Source organism: Haliotis rubra, unplaced genomic scaffold, assembly GCF_003918875.1.
Source record: "Haliotis rubra isolate DU_JTF1 unplaced genomic scaffold, ASM391887v1 Scf10, whole genome shotgun sequence".
NCBI lineage: Eukaryota > Metazoa > Mollusca > Gastropoda > Lepetellida > Haliotidae > Haliotis > Haliotis rubra.
Window position 1 is genome coordinate 3,266,127 of NW_025764892.1, and position 21,549 is coordinate 3,287,675.

A 21,549-nucleotide genomic window follows, 5' to 3' on the forward strand; every position below is an offset into this window, starting at 1 on the left:
TGTTCCCCCATGTTGTGGTGAGTCCTCCCTTGTGTTCCCCCATGTTGTGGTGAGTCCTCCCTTGTGTTCCCCCATGTTGTGGTGAGTCCTCCCTTGGGTTCCCCCATGTTGTGGTAGGTCCTGCCTTGTGTTCCCCCATGTTGTGGTGAGTCCTCCCTTGTGTTCCCCCATGTTGTGGTAGGTCCTCCCTTGGGTTCCCCCATGTTGTGGTGATTCATCCCTTGTGTTCCCCTATGTTGTGGTAGGTCCTCCCTTGGGTTCCCCCATGTTGTGGTAGGTCCTTCCTTTGGTTCCCCCATGTTGTGGTAGGTCCTTCCTTGTGTTTCCCCATGTTGTGGTAGGTCCTTCCTTGTGTTCCCCCTGTTGTGGTAGGTCCTTCCTTGGGTTTCCCCATGTTGTGGTAGGTCCTCCCTTGGGTCCCATATGTTGTGGTAGGTCCTCCCTCGGGTCCCCTATGTTGTGGTAGGTCCTACCTTGGGTCCCCTATGTTGTGGTTGTTCCTTCCAAGTCCTGAAGGTTTTTAACGGATCTTCCCAATCATTCTGCATCACAACACTGAAGGACCCACCACAGGACTTAAGGACAAAGGAAGACACAACTGTGGAGGACATAACCTAGGACCAACCTGAAGACCTGATAGAGGAAGATCTTACACAACGCTGAAGGACACAGAGGAAAAGGTTCTCTGTCATCAGTCCTCTTTCCAGTTTCTGCAAGCCTTGGCACACATAACAAACCAACAGAAAAACACATTGTTCTTTTGGTTTATTTTTTACCCATTTTAAATTACATTCAAATCAGTTCCATTCTCAATCATGTCATGTATCTCTACTCTCAAAAGATGCTGATCTAAAACCACTTTGCCACCACTTACACCAATATCCAGCATCAGTCCTAGTTACTGTAAAACAAAATTACAATCCTAATATCACTACAGCTGTCCACATCATTAGTGCTTCTCAGTGCCAATACTTCGGTCTGTTGCCTTTTCTCCTAGACCTTTTCTCATTGTATATAAAACCCCTGTACAGATACATGCATACTTAATTTCCCTTTCATTTCGGAGCCTCACTTTGCCAATCAAGGTGCGCCACTTCATACATGAAAACTACTAACCCACCAACTGATCCAAGGTAAATGACAAAGTAATCTGAAGTGTGTTCCTTTTAAAAAAATGTACATATCTAACTTAAAGGTATCATTACTGATGAGAATCAACCCCATCTTAGGAATTAAGTAGTTGAAATGAATGGAGTACTCATATACCACATTAAAAAGATATTTGTCAGAGCAGTTACCATGGTTACTGATGTTCTACAAGAGGCCTGAGAAACACAAATTAAAGAAGGCAGCCAAATGTACACAAGTTTGCTTTAAAGATGAATTATGTACAAGATCCAATGGTAATAAAAACAGACCAACAGTATTTACATACTTTACACACAATATACATATAACAGGGGAACACTAGAACAAATTAAGCTTTGCCTTGATTTTATAAGAAAGACTGTCACCCTATAGGTGGACATGTTGACTCTGTAACCACAGTGTTAGGGTTTCTTTAAGAAACCAACAATATATTCCATCAAAATATGTAGAAATATAACATTCCATAACAAATGGACAAGTGTATTACAGCTGACATGTGGATGAAGACTGACATGTGTATTACAGCTGACATGTGGATGAAGACTGACACGTGTATTACAGCTGACAAGTGTATTACAGCTGACATGTGGATGAAGACTGACATGTGTATTACAGCTGACATGTGTATTACAGCTGACAAGTGTATTACAGCTGACATGTGTATTACAGCTGACATGTGGATGAAGACTGACATGTGTATTACACAAATATACTACTCAATAGATGCTAAGGAACACTTGATTTTTCCAAATCATCACAGTTATTCTGTCATGTCATTACACATTAACTGTAGCCACGTGACAAAATCAGGTGATCTTTATCTCTCTAGTGTTATATATGTTGTTCAGCAGTAGTTAATGTATGGTTGCTGATAACACTGACTGACTGACTAAGTTTGGATTTACGCCGCTTTCAGCAATATTCCAGCAACATCACAGCGGGGGACACCAGAAATGGGCTTCACACATTGTACCCATGCGGGGATTCGAACCTGGGTCTTCGGCGTGACGAGCCAACGCTTTAACCACTAGGCTACCCCACCGCCCCTTGCTGATTACAATGTCAATTGTATTTACATGTCAGTGAAGTCAGATTTGAAATGGAATTCCACAACATAATTATTAGGACATCTGGTTATGACAAACAAAAGATGGTTTTAAGATAAAAGATGGTAAGATCTTGTACATAGATTTATTGTTTATATGTTTTGTTCAAGGGATTTTGTACATTGAAAACTATGTTGAAAACTAAAATCTTCATAAAACTTGCATTATTTGATGCTTATCTTTGTTACTGTCTGCCAAAAATAGATTGTTTCAAGTTGTTCCTCTTGAAACATATGCAGGCTCTAAGTTTCAACTACAAAACTATCTGGCTAAGCAGGTAACAATACCCACCCCAGTAATCTCCATACCAAATCCCAGCCCCCTACTGACCCCTTAACTTGGAATATACAATGATTTGCCCTTGCTAGCGAGTAGTTAGTAGTTAGTAGTCAACACTCACATCGTAAACATTCTTAATATAAGGTTAAACATGGATTTATGAAGTAACATTACTACATTTATACGAGACATGGTAAAGAAATGAAACTTATAAAATGATATTTTGATGGAATAGAATAAAAAGAAAATCATGATATAGAGTATACAATTTGTTAGAATAGCTGCCATCTTACAGTCCATGATTGAATGAATTTCAAAGTGTTTTAGTGATGTTTCAAAAACATACAATTTCATGACAGATCATCTGATCAAGATCAAAATCGACTTGAAAAAATCTTCCACAAAAGATTGTTAAAAAAGTTAAATTTGTTTGTATGTACACTTAATCTGTCATAGCTGGTTGATATTGAAACACAGCATTCCAACCATGGCTGCTCTGTAACTGTAACAAAGTATTATTTTTAAACAAAATTTCTTAATATTTGTCAATGTGGCATTCAAACGAAAGCTGTTCCATGCCACACCATAAAACCGATTCAGCAATACTAGCAGTGTCTACAATTCATGGATTTGTATAGAAATAACATTCCTCAATCACACATGAATGCATTCAATTTGAGTACACCAAGTGGGGAATCGAACCAGGATCTTCGGTGTGACGAGCGAATGCTTTAACCACTTGGCCACTCCACCAACCCAGATTCAGTTAGAACAGTGTTGATATGAAATCTATCTTAATGACACAAGGCTGTATATCTCTGGAAGTCAAAGAACCCAACTCTGTACATGAACTTTGTGTGAACCCCGTAATTGTTTGATACTGAAGCCATGTGTAGACAAGATGGCTGCAAGGCAGTGGTACATGCTCTGGTATGTGGAAGAGTATAGCTGCTTGTGAGACGTCATCTCATTGGTAAAAACACTTGCTGAGTTCGTTCTCACAGGGTACAAGTGGTAACTACATTAGCATACTATGCATTCACAGGTGATCGAGGAACATCATGTGTACAAATCTGGGCGCCATTCAAACATGTGATTGTGTCGCTAGGAAATCGTACCTCCAATACGTTAACACAGACTTACAATAGTTGAAACACCAAGACTGCTTTGAGAAACAGGGCCCTGGAATGTCGAGGCAATGCTGTAATACACCTGTTCTCCAAGTCATGTCATTTCCTGACAAAAACATTAGGTTAATAAAAAACAGAGAACTGCAAAAAATACCTTTTTGAGGTTTTTAGTTATTTCATACTCTATTCATAATCTACACATTAAATTTCAAAACATAGTTCATTTCATTACTTAAAAAGTGCCATTAATCAGACACATTTGGCTTTCATTGGTTATCCTGATTGTTTGTTTTGGGAGATCAAAGATAAGTGAATTGGTAAACATATCGGAAATAATTTAGCTTCTGTACTGTAGTTCTGGCGACATAATATTCAAACTAAGTCATCATGAATATAGGTTTGTAATATCAAAGGCATTGAGCCCTCCAAAAGTATTCAAACTAAAATGAAAATCAACAGTAGAAAAAATTCTAAAAATGTTTCATATTAAAATGTCCATTTAAACAAAATAAATGACCTTGGAATGGACAAGAAAACAAAAAACTATCTATCCACAATAAATATATGTGCAAAGAAAAATCCCCTGTGTTCTGAATCTTTACTATTTACAAGTAAAACCTAGGATAAAAATCACAATAAGGTTTTGTCACCATGATTATCAGTAGAAAGTTCAGGTTACAGTCGTGATTTTTTGTTGCATGAAAGGCGGATAAAACAAAGAACAATGACTAATGAAATTTCATACATATCGTACACTGAAAATAGGAAAGATCTTTATATACAAAATGACATTATATAATGGCGAGTAGCAGATCAAAGATACTGCAAATAGATACTACATGTCAAGGTTAACAAAACTATAAGTACATTGCAGTTTAATTATATGATTAGCAGTAAGCGTGTGGGACGATAAAAATCAAGATCATTAAGGTGTTGTGTGCTAAGAGACATTAATGCTTTTCACTCATGTTTTACAGTCCTGTCAATGGAAACGCAAATAAAACTAAGTAGAAAAGTGTGTTAATTAGTATTTTGAACATTTTAATCTTCATAAGAAATTTGTCATTTTGTTTATTTTTGTAGCGCCATGTTTCAAGAACAGCAAATCAATATTGTCCATATATGAAGGAGTGATAGTTTCAGCAATCAGTTTGTTGATTGTTTAACATTGTACTCAGCAACGTTCCAGCTGTAAGACAAAGGGCTCTTTGAGTCTTGACCAGACAATCCAGTGATTGACATTGTGAACAATGATCCTTGTCACTAAAGCCCAGACACGACAACAACACACCATTGGGTCATCTCTTTGGAGCAACACAGGCTATGGGGCCTGTTCTATCCTTTTGTTTTATCAAGATACCCTTGGCTTGCCCTCAATACACCTCTGGAATGAGTGAGTATGGTTTTACACCGCTTTTAGCAATATTCCACCAATATCATGACAGGGGACACCAGAAATGGGCTTCACACAATGTGCCCATGTGGGGAATCCAGGCCTACAGCGTGATGAGCGGTCGCTTTACCCATCAGGCTCCCCCTCCGCCCCATACACCTCTGGAACTACCATAAAGCCTATCATCAAATACATCACCATCAATATGTTAATTGTTGTCATTTTTTCAATGGTTGCTTTAGAGACTTGGACAACATAAGTACCAAAGAGCACCATTTCCAGTCATGCTTGCTGGGCGCAAAATTTGTAAAGAACAGCCTGAGAGTAATATTATCATCATACAAGGAAGTTGTTATGACCAAAGATATCTTTTATTATAATCTGAATTTCAACATAACTAAGAGTGAGTGTGTGAGTGAGTTTAGTTTTACGCCGCTTTTAGCAATATTCCATCAGTATCACGTTGGGGACACCAGAAATGGGCTTCACACATTGTACACATATTGGGAATTTAACCCAGATCCTCGGCGTGAAGAACAAAGGTCTCAACCACTAGGCTACCCCGCTGCCCAAACAGTTGTCCACAGTGAAAATTCCTGAGTATTCCTAACTGATGATATCTCCATGATGAGTAAACACACAAGATACAGTCAAAACTAAGCCGAACAAGACTCAAGAGTCTCAAGTGAGTGAGTGAGTGAGTGAGCCACAGCTCAAGTAATAACATAATAATCTTGACAGACTGAATTCCTACAAGCCAAACAAATACTTTACCAGCCAGTGTTTCAATCTACCTATAGTTCAACAACAGAAAGTTACATAGACAGGTCTCATCCATAATTATCTCTGTCCAATAGTCACAAGTCAAGGTGCATGAGTTCCTGTGTTCTTGTCATTCTTCCCTGCCATCAACAATGATCTGTAGCATAATGAATCTGTTCTATTTCATGTCACTTAATAAAATGAATTCTTTTCATCAGCTCGGATTCTACTGATATGGCTAATTAAAACGGAGATATGTAAAATCCTATTGCTCGCAGACTAACTAAACTGAAGAGACTTGTCCAATCTGTCTTGGATGAGGGTCAGAATTCTTGTGCCAACTGTGTTGTAACAGGGTCACAGAGGGTCTCTTCTGTCTTCAATGAGGGGCAGATAACTTGCCCATCGTGGATGAAAGTGAGACAGCGGCTATTGCTGAGGGTGGCTGTTATAGTTGTTGTACATCTCATTAGGGACAGTGATGTCTGGAAGTAAGAGTGAGTGAGTGAATTTAATATGCGCGCTACTTTGAACAGTATGTCAATTACACTGCTCAAATTACGGAGGGATATCTTCAGTCACTTATCGTGCAGCAAGCTCTAGTGAGTGAGTGAGTGAGTGAGTATGGTTTAACACCGCTTTTAGCAATATTCCAGCAATATCACGTTGGGGACACCAGGAATGGGCTTCACACATTGTACCCATGTGGGGAATCGAACCCGGATCTTCAGCGTGACGACCGAACACTTTAACCACTAGGTTACACCACTGCCCCAGCAAGCTCTAGTGACACAGGTTGCAGACATATATCCCATATCACACCTACAGAGGTTATCATGTTTGTGTGTTTCGGGATGGTAAATATCCTTGATTGGGAAAAAAACACATTGTACTTAGCAAACCTGTCACTCTTCAAAAAAAAAGAACTTTCAAATACATGTACATGTATACAATTCAAATTACCAACTCCAGGTGAGTTTAGATTTATGACGCTTTTAGCAATGTTCCAGGAATATTACTGCAGGGGATACCAGCAATGGGCTTCACACACTGTACCCATGAGAGGGATAAAACCTGGGTTTTTGTCGTGATGAACGACCGCTTTAACCACTAGGCTACTGCACCGCCTCCAAATTCAGGTAATTACATTACATTGTACATTAGATCTCACCTGTCAAAATTTGTAAAAATATCAAAACAGATAATTCACAAAATATATGATGTATTACTCACTTAGGACTAGATTTCCACCTTGCTGTGGGGAGTGTGTGACCTGCCTCAGTGATGTTGCTGCTGCTGCTGCTGCATTCCTGGACCCGGGGGGACTGCACATAGCCATGCTGAGGGGGAGGAGGAGAAGACATCAACACGGGCTTACAAATCTGACGAGATTACCTTACTGAAGCGAGTGAGTAAGTTTAGTTTTACGCCACCACTTTTAGCAATAGTCCAGCAATATCATGGCTGGGAACGCAAGAAATGGGCTTCACACATTGTACCCACGAAGGGAATCGAACCCAGGCTTTCAGCGTGACAAGCGACCGCTCAAACCACTAGGCTACCCCACTGCCCCCACCTAACTGGAATGTCTCAATAAACACAGTAAGATGTTGACACTTCAATATGGATGAGTGAGTGAGTGGGTGAGTTCAGATAGACAAGGGTATAATGTTAAAGTCCCCTTGTGACCTTGAAATGGAGGTCAAGGTCACCAAACCTGACTGGGACATTTCTTTTACTGTGATGAACCTAGGTACCAAATATGAAAAGAATCCAGTCAACGGTTCTTAAGATATTCCAATTCGTATGTACGGACGGACGGAGCCTAATACCATATCCCCCGCTTCGCGCTAAACACACGGCGGGGGATAATAAGTCTGTTGAATAAACATCTCAGTTACTTCTGTTCTCAATGGTTAATTTATTCTATAAACACACATTATTTAATGTGATAAGATTAACTCAGTGTCAGTTTGAAGTCCTATAAATGACACATTCTCTTCATACTCATGGCAGACCAACCAGCGGAACGTAGGCGGAGGGTAACAGACTAAAGTTGAGTAATCTAGACTGCTTTATAATCCAGACAAATGAGTCAGTCCTAGGACAGTCCGTAATAGACAGATTCCACTGTACTCAAGAAAAAAAGTTAAGAACACCTATTCTTTCATAGTGCTACAGTTAATCTAACATAGCGGTAGGTATTGCAACACTGGCTGACACTTGCGGTTGTTCTTTAATATGCTTTGAATAGTATACAATTTAACAATTTATTGAAGTAATATGAAACAACTGGGTGTTCTTCTGTTGAGAACTTTGAGTGGCATGTACAAGCTGGTGTGATGAACAGGAATGATTTTTTATGGATAGACATCCAATCTTGGATGATAAGCATCCATTGCAATAAACAAGTTGTCTAACATGGTATATTTGGGATTACACTTTCCTAGTAAAGTAGAGATTCTAGTACTTTTGTTGGGTTGAGTCCCATCCAGGATTCAAACCTACACCCTCAGAGTCAGGCACCTAATCGCCAGCAAACAAAGTCAGCCGCCTAACCCGCTCAGCCACTGCGACTTCCATAAGAAAGTGCAATCCCAAATATACATATGTTACATTTGACCACTTTCTAAATGGCATTGTGTAATCAAAGAAATTGTGGATCTATAAAAAATCATTCCTGTTCCTGTACGTCTCTATCCCTCACCTGGGGAGGAGAATGCATCTGAGGTTGGGGGATGGGCTGACCGTATGTGTACGGCCCCTGGGGCATGCCTGTAGAGTGGCCCATCCTGGGGGTCTGCTTCTGTGGGGAGATGGCCATCATGATCTGCTGCCCGGGGGTCGGAGGAGACTGGGTGGGGACGTTGAGCACCTGAGACAGGGGGACTTGGACGTAGTTGTTCTGTCCATGAAATTTCATCATGGGAAGGGAAGATGATGTCATCCCATGATGCATTGCTGAAGCTGCTTGACCTTGGAGAGGAGACATCTGGTCTGGCCAGCTTTGGCCCGTTGGGCTGAGTGGACCACCCCCTCCTCCCATGTGGGGGATGTTTACTGGGGAGGAACTGCCCCCCTGTATATATATCTGCTGCTGCTGGGGGTCATACAAGATTGGAATGTGTTGGTAGCCTGGAGGAGGTGACATCTGAACAGAGACATAGGCCCCGTTATACGTACACTAGCGGCAGTATACAGTGCATGTTCAGGTAGAGGCCTCGGGACAGGGGGTAATGTGTATGCGGGGACCATGGTGCATGTGTTGGTTGACTGGAGGAGGTGACATGTGAAACACAGGCCCCGTTATACGTACACTAGCGGCAGTATACAGTGCATGTTCAGGTAGAGGCCTCGGGACAGGGGGTAATGTGTATGTGGGGACCATGGTGCATGTGTTGGTTGACTGGAGGAGGTGACATGTGAAACACAGGCCCTGTTATACGTACACTAGCGGCAGTATACAGTGCATGTTCAGGTAGAGGCTTCGGGACAGGGGGTAATGTGTATGTGGGGACCATGGTGCATGTGTTGGTTGACTGGAGGAGGTGACATGTGAAACACAGGCCCTGTTATAATGCATTAATTAGCGGCAGTATACAGTGCATGTTCAGGTAGTGGCTTCGGGACAGGGGGTAATGTGTATGCGGGGACCATGGTGCATGTGTTGGTTGACTGGAGGAGGTGACATGTGAAACACAGGCCCTGTTATACGTACACTAGCGGCAGTATACAGTGCATGTTCAGGTAGAGGCTTCGGGACAGGGATTAATGTGTATGCGGGGACCATGGTGCATGTGAAGGTCGACTGAAGGAGGTGACATGTGAAACACAGGCCCTGTTATACTTACATGAGTGGCACTATACAGTCCAGGTAGAGGCCTCAGGTGAATGTTCAGGTGGGGGCAAGAGTTTGGGAGAATGTTCAGGCAGGGAACACATTGCATGTGGTAATTGCATAAGTGTATGTGGGGACCTTGGGGTACCATTGTGTACAGCAAGAATGTCCATCATAGTGACACAGTGTAAGCCAGAATGTCCATCATAGTGACACAGTGTCAGGCAGAATGTCCATCATAGTGACATAGTGTAAGGCAGAATGTCCATCATAGTGACACAGTGTAAGGCAGAATGTCCATCATAGTGACACAGTGTCAGGCAGAATGTCCATCATAGTGACACAGTGTAAGGCAGAATGTCCGTCATAGTGACACAGTGTAAGGCAGAATGTCCATCATAGTGACACAGTGTAAGGCAGAATGTCCATCATAGTGACACAGTGTAAGGCAGAATGTCCATCATAGTGACACAGTGTAAGACAGAATGTCCATCATAGTGACACAGTGTCAGGCAGAATGTCCATCATAGTGACACAGTGTAAGGCAGAATGTCCATCATAGTGACACAGTGTAAGGCAGAATGTCAATCATAGTGACACAGTGTCAGGCAGAATGTCCATCATAGTGACACAGTGTAAGGCAGAATGTCCATCATAGTGTCAGGCAGAATGTCCATCATAGTGACACAGTGTAAGGCAGAATGTCCATCATAGTGACACAGTGTAAGGCAGAATGTCAATCATAGTGACACAGTGTCAGGCAGAATGTCCATCATAGTGACACAGTGTCAGGCAGAATGTCCATCATAGTGACACAGTGTCAGGCAGAATGTCCATCATAGTGACACAGTGTAAAGCAGAATGTCCATCATAGTGACACAGTGTCAGGCAGAATGTCCATCATAGTGACACAGTGTCAGGCAGAATGTTCTTGGGTTTCAATAGTAGATGAGATGTACCAGGAGTGTAGGTCATAGTTCATGTAGTGACACAGCATATGGCAGGCACTATGTTCACACCAGCACACTGTATGCCCAAAATGTTCATACTAGTATCACAGTGTCAAGGAAGAACGTTTTCTGGGTGGAACAGGGTATGGGCAGAATGTTCTTGGGGGTGCCATAGTGTGTGGTGAGAATGTTTTTTGGGATGCAATAGTTAATAGAAAGAATGTTCACTGAGGGGCTATAGTGTATGGGGGAATGTTCATTGGAGTGACAGTGTAAGGAAAGCATGTTCATGGAGGGGCTATAGTGTATGGGGGAATGTTCATTGGAGTGACAGTGTAAGGAAAGCATGTTCATGGAGGGGCTATAGTGTATGGGGAATGTTCATTGGAGTGACAGTGTAAGGAAAGCATGTTCATGGAGGGGCTATAGTGTATGGGGAATGTTCATTGGAGTGACAGTGTAAGGAAAGCATGTTCATGGAGGGGCTATAGTGTATGGGGAATGTTCATTGGAGTGACAGTGTAAGGAAAGCATGTTCATGGAGGGGCTATAGTGTATGGGGAATGTTCATTGGAGTGACAGTGTAAAGAAAGCATGTTCCTGGTTTTACCATAGTTCATTGGGATAATGTTTATGCATCTCATTAGGTTGGCAGTCCAAATGTACTATACACACTTGAATCTAGGACATTGGATAAATGTCAACATGAACATTATAAATTGCCTATTGCTCAGTACATGAATGGAACCAAATGTAACGATTTCTCAAATACATATCATCTAATGTATATTCAGCATTGGAAATTATCAGCATTTAGTGCATGCAACAATCACGTATTGTAGTATGATGAAGAATTATTCAGAAAACAATAACTACTGACCACTGTCCTCCTTACACTAAAATGATAGCATATAATAAAATACAGACCCAGCTACTGAAACTGAGTGATGATTATCAGTAACAGCATAATTGGTCAGGTTGGCTGGTTGGTTGTTGTTTTACGCCGCACTCAGCAGTATTCCAGCTATATGGTGCTGTCTCTGTACATAATCGAGTCTAGACCAAGGAACCCAGTGATCAACAGCATAACAAAGTGCCACAAAATGAGGCACAGAGAGTATTTATCACTAGGCTAACCCTCTGTACACTTGAGATGTTGACTTTTACTATAAAATAACATCATGATTGTTAACCCAATTAAGCACTACTCTGACACCTATTTCAAACAGTCACCTGTAAGTTAGCTGCTGTAGAGCTGGGCCCTTCTGGCATAGACTGGGACCTCTTCGTCTTCTCCCTGAAGCCTGGGGGCGCGGCCATGTGACTGACAGCTGGGGTGCTGGGGGAGGACTGAGACTTATTCCCTGGACGTGCTGAAAAGGGAAATGGTCTTCCTCAATTGCAAGAAATGTCATCGATGTGTGTCAGCAGAGTGAGTGATTGAGTTTTAGTTTTATGCAATTTGTAGCAATATTCCTGCAATATCTTGGAGAGGGACACCAGAAATGGGCTCCACACATTTTACCCATGTGGGGAATCTTACCCAGGTCTTCAGCGTGACAAGCGAATGCTTTAACTACTAGGCTAGAGCCCCTCAGGGGAGTGAAACACTCACTTTACAATCTTTGGAAGGGCACTCTGTCCACAACACCACAGAGGCAGCTGTGAGCCTTTGTCAGTGAGCATGTTAAAACAGTTTGTAGCAACAATCTGATATTGTCACTGCCGGGAACATCAAGCTTCACTCATTCTATTCCTATGAAAATGATCAGTGACTACTTCAACCCTCTGACTACCCTACTACCTGCAGTGTGAGTGAGTGAGTAGGGTTTTAATCTCTTTTTAGCGATACCCCATCAAGGTTAAAACGACAGGACACCAGAAATAGTCCGTTCACAAGAAAGGAAGAGATTGGGTACATACTGTTAGGTGACATGCCATGCTGAAGGGCCATGTTTACTGGCTGATCAGTCTTCTTGTTCACCCTTGCTCTCTCTTCTCGCTTTCGCTCTTCTCGCTGCCGTTCTTCCCGCTGTCGCTCTTCTCGTTGCCGACGCTCCCGTTCCTCTCTTATAAATACAGAGACACAGAACTCAAACAGAACTATTTCCCAGGCTTCAACAACACCAAGGTAAACACAAAGATACAGGGCTCGCACAGACCTAACTATTTTACAGGCTTCAACAGCCCCTGGAAGTAAACCATGATGCAAAACTTAGCATCACTCATCGACAGTCCATATAAAATTCATATACTTTATAAGTCTATAGCATCTTTACTATTTAAGTATCATTACCTTTCTTTCCTGTTTGTGACAATTGGGCACTCTTTTGCAATGTGTCCAATCTTCCCACACACTCGACACCCTCGGTCATTTGGTGGCGTGCCTTCTGTCAGCAGAGACCGGTCAAAGCAGTAGTCCTGAGGGAGAGAACTACATGATACAGGGATCTTCAACCTTAACATTCGATGTTTAAATCCTCAAGGGTCATCAATCAAACCACCGCCTCCGTGGTGTAGTGGTTAGAGCGTCCGCCCGGAGAGCGGAAGGTCGCGGGTTCGATCCCCGAACGCGTCATACTAAAAGACATTAAAATATGGTACTTGTTGGTCCCTGCCTGGCTCTCGGCATTAATGGGTACAACAAGGACTGGTCGGCTCGGAGTCAGTATACTGTGTCTGAGTGGGGTATTCATGCTTCACTGCGGCATGGTATCTCAGTGAGCTAGCACTATAAAACCAGCTTCAGTCTGGGCTAGTACAAGCAGCCGCACATACACATACACACGCATGCACGTCGTCATATGAGTGAAATATTCTCAAGCTCGACGTTAAACCCAATTTCACCTCACCTCATCAATCAAACCAATGACATGTCAGGGGAGGATCCAGGATTTTGGAGAAGTGGGGTGCACATATATCTTGAAGTCCAAAGGTTAGGGAGAAATGCTCCTCAGGGAAAAAACTTTTGGGGGAGAATGGGAGGTGCACGGTCCCACTCTAGATCCGCCCCTGACACATGATTGCAGTGAGGATAATAGACAATCGGGGCTGTCTTCAGTAATTTTCCATGTGTTCATTTTTTACACTAACAGCAGTCTCAAATTCATCAACTATCAACTTGCTTTTTGGAAGCAACAACATAATGAAGGGAGGTGAACTATTTACAGCTGGATTTAAGATTATCACACTTTCATTTCCGGGTAGAACTCTTACCACAAGATTAGATCAAGGACGTGTTCCAATAAGGTTGTGAACAAAATATGTCAAAAGACTTCGTTTTCAACAAAATGATTATCATCACTATGTCAGCTCAATATCTGCATCCAGCCACGTTTATTACTCATATTGAGAGTCACAGAGCCTCAATACCATGTCATCTACTACGATGGATCCTATGTCACCTACCCCAAGTGTCCTGTATATCTGCCCGATCAACTGCTCATCTTTAGGCGTACCATACAACTCTCGGCCATGAATGAAAGCTTTCAGGATGTAATTGTTCACTGGAAATAATCATAAAAGTACCTTGTCAAAATGGAGATTATTCACAAATTTCAACACTTATATTTGTGTATCTACAAAGCACTTACATCCTGAAACAAACAAAAAACCATTCTTGCCAAAGTCTGACTTAAGTGAGAACGACTTACTGAAAGCAGGTGTATATATCTATTATAGCCATATGTTATATATAATAATTCAGGGGCGGTGGGGTAGCCTAGTGGTTAAAGCGTTGGCTCGTCACGCCCGAGACCCGGGTTCGAATCCCACATGGGCACAATGTGTGAAGCCCATTTCTGGTGTCCCCCGCTGTGATGTTGCTGGAATATTGCTAAAAGCGGCGTAAAACCAAACTCAGTCAGTCTAATAATTCAGAGCAATCTTGCATAATAAATGATGTGAGCAACGGGAAATTCTGCTAACCTGCCAGTACTATGAGAAATCATTAATATACTACTTATATTATATTATATTATCAAACAATCTTTTTCATATTACTGTAGCATATCTATCATAACAAATCAACTAAAATATTGTAAAGTATCTGGTGTTTCTTAACTTCTCTTGAGGAGTATATAAATACCAAGTAACCATATATTCAGACAAGTGAGAATCATGACATAAGGCCTAAGTATATACCGTCAACAAAGGTCACATCAAATATACTTATGGCGAAGTGTGACTGTTCTAGACAAAATGGTCTTTTCATTACAACATATCAAACAAGTCCGAATAATATAAGTAAAGTTTACTTTCATCTACTATCATCAGACAAACATCCCCTTTCACACATTACTACAATATGAATTCTCAGTAAGACATAAATACACAATCTGTAAACCGGGTGGCTGAGTTGGTTAGGTTGCTGACTATGTGTGCTCGTGATTAGGTGCCTCACTCTTAGAGTGTGGGTTTGAATCCCGGATGGGCCTCAACCTTACAAAAGTATTACAAGTGTAATCCCAAATATAACATATGTTTCTCTGAGACAGCTACTCACTCTTTCTAGAAAGACCAGCACCGAGGTTGTGATTCAAATCAAACGGATCTGAAAACAAAGAACTGGAAGTCACCATCCAAATAACTGCAAAAGTAACTAATGTCTGTTATTACTGAATTGTTTGCCACTTTCACAATGTTGAACATTATTTAATGCTATTCATGATCAGGTCAAGATGAACAAACTGTATCCATGAAGGCAAATTTGATGCCAGATCTTTAAATGTCTTCTGACATTATCCTGTTGTTGGCAAACCACGAGGCCACATGCTCTGTAATTCCACAATGCGTAAGAATGTTTAGTACACACACACCAACAAGAAATATTTTACATCTGTTTCCTGTTCACAGAAAGTGTGTTTGAAACACAAATTTGTAGACAATTGTATTTCAACATTTTCAACATGTGTGTTTCTTCTGGAATTCACTATATTTTTAATTTATGTAATCATAATACCTTTACTGATCAAGTTTTGAACTCTGATGAATGCTCTAGCCTACCTTCAATAGCAAGACACTTCCCATTCCAGAGTTTCTCGAAGCGGGTTAGAGCAGCTTTCTGCCTAATGCTGACCACCCTCTCCTTGTAGTTGAACTCTTCTGTGTAGTAGCGGAACAAGCCCAGCCAGAGCTCACCGATGCTCATGTTGTTCTTCCCATAGTCCTTCCATACCTTGTGCTGCACACATGACATAGATATAAGCACTATGGTGTTGTAGATGTTATTATTTAGACTGGAAATGGTCCCCTATATGATTGAGATTCATCAGTTATTACAAGAACAGTAACTGTCTTGGATTCACTGAGCCAGGGGGAGACAACTCACAACAAAGTCTTGGATTTCAATTTACCAAACGTTGGCCACCAGCAAACTTGCAATAACACAGAAGATATTACTTGAATTTGCAGACACAATTTTTTTTAGAAAGAAATTTCCAGCAAACTCACCAGCTGGTCAATGTTCTCAAAGAAGTAAGCGTTGCAGTCATCGACCATCCATTCTGGCTTGCTCTTGCCATGGTACAGCTGAAACAATATCCCTCACCACATCAATAAACTCAACATACAAACCAGGCCCAGTCAGATTTTGAGGATCAGTTTTGCAAAATCAACCAAACTAATAATTGAGACAACACAATAACATGGTAGAAATGTTCATTACATTACAATAATGTATCTCTCAATGGCCCTTAAGATATAACTACATGGTTGTAGAGATCTCAGTTTCTGTGAAATTGCCTTGCAAATAAGGAAGCATAGTATTCAAATATACATGTATTCAGTCATGAAGGACAAAGGATGAGGAATGTTTTCTTACCTCCTGGAGCACGGGGATGACGGGCGGCCTGCACTGCTGGAGGTAGTGCAGCAGCATAAGGACGTAGGCATACGAGGACAGACTTCCGCGGGAAGCATCCCCGATGTCACACACCTACAGGGTGCAGCATAGATACATCATCATCATTGTCATCGTTGTCGTCATCATCATCATATATCATTTTTAGACATATCATCAGATATATCATCATCATCATCACCATCATCATCAGATATATCATTGCATCATCGTCATATATATCATTATTAAATATATCATCATCATAATCATATATCATTGTCATCATCATATATATCATTTTTAGACATATATCAGATATATCATCATCATCATCACCACCATCATCATCAGATATATCATTGCATCATCGTCATATATATCATTATTAAATTTATCATCATCATCATCATCATCAGATAAATCATTGTCATCATCAACACACATCATTATTAGATATATCATCACCACTGTCGTCATCATCATCATCATCATCATCATCAGATATATATCATCATCATCATAAGATAGATCATCATTAGATATCATCATCATCACCATCCTAAAAATCTACTTTAACACCAAATTCAGATCGTAAACATCATACTGTTCTTCTTCCTCCTCATTATCATCAACACTAATCAGCTATATCAAACTGGTCAATAATACACTTTTGGAAGCTTTGTTAATCCTCCAACTACAATTATCACTAGACTTGGATTAACATACTTGTCAAGCTTTGTTTGTTGTAAAACGCTGCCACAATCATTATTCTAGTTATGTGATAGCAGTCCGTAAATAATCAAACCAGACCATACAATGCAGTGTTGACACCATAACCACAACTCTATACAATCTGGATACAGTACATCATGATACATGCATCAGTAAAGACAGTGATCGTTGGTGGCCTCTTACGACAACATGGGTTTCTGAAGATCATTTCTAACCCGGATCTTCACATGTAACTTGTGGTAGTATGGAAGTCTGAACATAATCACCACAACTACAATGTCCACCAAACAACAGTGAGTGAGTGAGTGAGTATGATTTTACATCACTTTTAGCAATATTCCAGCAATATCACGGCGGGGACACCAGAAATGGGCTTCACACACTGTACCCATGTGGGGAATCAAACCCAGGTCCTTGGCATGACGAGCACACACTTTAACCACTAGGCTACCCCACCGCCCCTCCACCAAACAACAACAACAACCATCACTGTATATACTTAATAAAGCCTTTCAGTCTCAACATGACAAACTGACACATCTGAAATGTCCAAAGTGATTTCTCACCTTAGCAAACACCTTGAAGGCATATCCTAAAGCCCTGACTCGTGGGTCGATCTCACTGTATGTCAGGAGCAGCTTGGTATTGTGCTGGGCCTAGACACATAAACACAAACACTGTTTACTTGATAAACACAAACACTGTGTACCTGATAAACACAAACACTGTGTACTTGATAAACACATACACTGTTTACTTGATAAACACATACACTGTTTACTTGATAAGCACACTGTGTACCTGATAAACACAAACACTGTGTACTTGATAAACACATACACTGTTTACTTGATAAACACAAAAACTGTTTACTTGATAAGCACACTATTTACCTGATAAACACAAACACTGTATACTTGATAAACACATACACTGTTTACTTGATAAACACAAACACTGTGTAATAATAATTAGTCCATTTATATTGCGCTAAATCCACACCGACAGCATGCTCATAGCGCAGACAAGATAGAATTTAGGAGTCATTTTAAAACATAGAGAAAAGGTATGTCTTTAGGTTTGATTTGAAACATGTGACTGTCGGGCTTGTTCTAAGGTTCTTGATAAGCACACTGTGTACCTGATAAACACAAACACTGTGTACTTGATAAACACATACACTGTTTACTTGATAAACACAAACACTGTTTACTTGATAAGCACACTGTGTACCTGATAAACACAAACACTGTGTACTTGATAAACACATACACTGTTTACTTGATAAACACAAACACTGTGTACTTGATAAACACATACACTGTTTACTTGATAAACACAAACACTGTGTACTTGATAAACACATACACTGTTTACTTGATAAACACAAACATTGTTTACTTGATAAGCACACTGTGTACCTGATAAACACAAACACTGTGTACTTGATAAACACATACACTGTTTACTTGATAAACACAAACACTGTGTACTAGATAAACACATACACTGTTTACTTGATAAACACAAACACTGTTTACTTGATAAGCACACTGTGTACCTGATAAACACAAACACTGTTTACCTGATAAACACAAACACTGTTTACCTGATAAACACAAACACTGTTTACTTGCTGGTACTAAAGTAGCTACATATCTGGAGTGAATGACTGATTGAGTGATCGAGTGAGTTGGGTTTTACACCACTTTTAGCAATACTCCAGCAATATCATGGCAGAGGACACCAGAAATGGGCTTCACACAATGTACCCATGTGGGGAATCGGTGCCAGGTCTTCAGCGTGAGTAGCAAATTCCACCACCCCAATGAAATCAGAAGGCACGATGTCTTTTCTCCCTGGTGAGTGGCTCTGTTTCTCCCACATTCCAGTCATATGATAGCGAGTCTGGGCCTGACAATCCAGTGACTGACATCATCATCATCCACCTTCCAGTCATATGATAGCGAGTCTGGGCCTGACAATCCAGTGATTGACATCATTATCATCATCATCATCATTATGCCCACATGAGATCAAATGACATGCCATCTTCCCAGTCACTGAGTTTGACCACCTCATCCATTAAGTCGCATCTCATGAAATGCATAGGGTGCATGAGACCTGTATTCTTGCCCAGATTATCCAATGGTCTCTGTATCAGGTAGAAATACATCTACTCACATTTCTTTGTTGTTTTACACCACACTTGGCAATATTCCAGCTATATGGCGGTGGTCTGTAGATAATCAAATCTTGACCAGACAATCCATTGATCAACAGGATGAGCATCGATCTACGCATTTGGGATACGATGAGATGTGTCAACCAAGTCAGACAGCCTGACCACCCAATCCCGTTAGTTGCCTCTTACGACAAGCATGGGTTACTGAAGGCCAATTCTAACCCGGATCTTCATGGTTATCGACTCAACAAAACAACAACAAAATCAAGCATTGTTAAAAAGGTATAAAAGCAGTGATTTTAATAGCATGCATGAGTGTGTTTACCAGAGTGTTGTAGAGACTGATGTCCGCGCCTCCAGCTGACTCTCTCGGTGCCGGAACTTGACGATGGGCACCTTGGCTGTGGGGATGGCCACCACCTGGTACAGGCCCCTGTGCTCTTTTAGCTTCTTGGCTAGCTTCTCTATTATCTCTGTGCACTTTACATCCTGAAACAAATCTAATACTTGGAACAGGGCTCCAGATAATTTTTCAACGTCAGGAGTACGTACTCCTTATTTGTTCAATATTGAGTACTGGAAAACCTTAAGCGTACATTTAGTGTACTGAATGGAAGCTAATGGACTATCAGTAATCTTGTGTTTCGTTTCATATATGCACCACAAAATTGCTACCTTTGTGTAAACAGGTCAATAAACAATAAAACAATACTTTTTTTCAGATAAATACGTCTGTAAGTGATTCTAAGACCGTACACCATTGCTGAGGTGCGTATCTGCTACGTTTTCTAAATTATTTCCTACCGTATCGTGCATATTTTTATCCGTACATACACCGATACGGCCCTATCTGGAGCCCTGTTGGAAGGTGTCCCACTTGCAGGACAGAATCAGTCTTATCCCTATCTCTTCCTCAATTTCCCCAAACGTTCATGTATCATGAACCATTTCACTTCAACATTTCCACTGCAGTACACTTTGGAAACAGAAAAGCCCATATTTCTATCTACCTTTGGTTCTAAGAACATCCTGACAAAGATTACTGAGAATCTCCAAACCTATTCAATTCTTAATGTGTAAACAACAAACCTTTGCACTGTTGTATTGGTTGAAGGTCATGCAGATGTCAAGGTCACTCATCCTAAAGCCAAATCCATTACAGGAAGAACCAAATAATCGGAGAATCACACCTAAAAAACAAACAGACAGAAACATAGAAAACTAACATTTGTTTTATGATGATCAGGATAATAATCGAAATACCTGCCAGCCCGACCGCCCGGACTGGTTATTTTCAACACGGACTGCCAGATTCTCACATTTACCTGCCCGACTGTCAGGTTAAAACTTAGACATGTATATATTAGTATTTTTTGTGGGAAGGTAAGTTTTGGTCAGGGCTGGCACGTTTTACATCTAACCAGCCCTGTGGTCTGGCTGAAATGTTTGGGAGTGGCATACCCTGATAATGCAGACCATCAGGTACATAAATATAAGACACACACCTAACTTGAAAAGGATTAAGTCAATAGCAGAGTGGTAAGGGCAAGATAATGTAAAAAGCTCCCAATAAATAGTTGTACAAGTGTGATGTGATTATATCCCTCTCACTAATTAGTGTCACTACCAAAACTACATAGCGTGCAAATATAATTCCTTTGCTGAGTGTTTGATTAAACAGGACCTTAAAACTCCCACTTGATAACTCTGCTGGTTGGGGATAACAGACAGAAACAAGTAACCCGAGACAAGGAGTTTTCCAGATGCAAAACGTCTCCCATGCATAAACAAACCATTAATGGAAACATTAAAACTATCACTGGGATCAACATAATCAGCTATATCAAACTGGACAATGACAATTTGTTTGTTTTATTTGCTGTTGAACTCAGCAATATTTCAGCTATATGGCGTCAATCTATAAATAATCGATAATTGTAAACATTAATGCAGGAAATGTAAAGTACATGTAGTTCCCTTCCTTACCTGGATAGAGCTGACGAATGAAGTCCTGTAGCTCATGCAGTATGTAGTCCCGTTGTTTCATTTCTTTATTTGTTGGGCCAAAATCTCCTTAAGTAGAACATCAGATATTGATTCATTGTCTACAATGATTTAAGCACAAGTTCTAAAACAGTAAGCACATGGTCTAAGTCCTGTACCTCATGCAGTATGTAGTCCCG

The 21,549-nt window shown here is 40.8% G+C and overlaps 1 protein-coding gene across 1 annotated transcript in view; it reads right to left on the bottom strand.

The window, feature by feature from the left end:
* Positions 1 to 748: 748 nt before the first annotated feature.
* LOC124261613 (terminal uridylyltransferase 4-like) overlaps positions 749 to 21,549 on the bottom strand; it is a 53,129-nt gene continuing 32,328 nt past the window's right edge. Inside the window, 16 exon segments of the mRNA XM_046695986.1 lie at positions 749 to 6,304; positions 7,053 to 7,159; positions 8,527 to 8,970; positions 11,841 to 11,980; positions 12,531 to 12,676; positions 12,904 to 13,028; positions 14,016 to 14,113; positions 15,112 to 15,159; positions 15,612 to 15,789; positions 16,059 to 16,136; positions 16,429 to 16,542; positions 17,748 to 17,837; positions 19,692 to 19,718; positions 19,721 to 19,855; positions 20,456 to 20,556; positions 21,353 to 21,439. Of these exon segments, the coding sequence (XP_046551942.1) occupies positions 6,289 to 6,304; positions 7,053 to 7,159; positions 8,527 to 8,970; positions 11,841 to 11,980; positions 12,531 to 12,676; positions 12,904 to 13,028; positions 14,016 to 14,113; positions 15,112 to 15,159; positions 15,612 to 15,789; positions 16,059 to 16,136; positions 16,429 to 16,542; positions 17,748 to 17,837; positions 19,692 to 19,718; positions 19,721 to 19,855; positions 20,456 to 20,556; positions 21,353 to 21,439 (1,934 nt within the window). The 3' untranslated portion in view covers positions 749 to 6,288.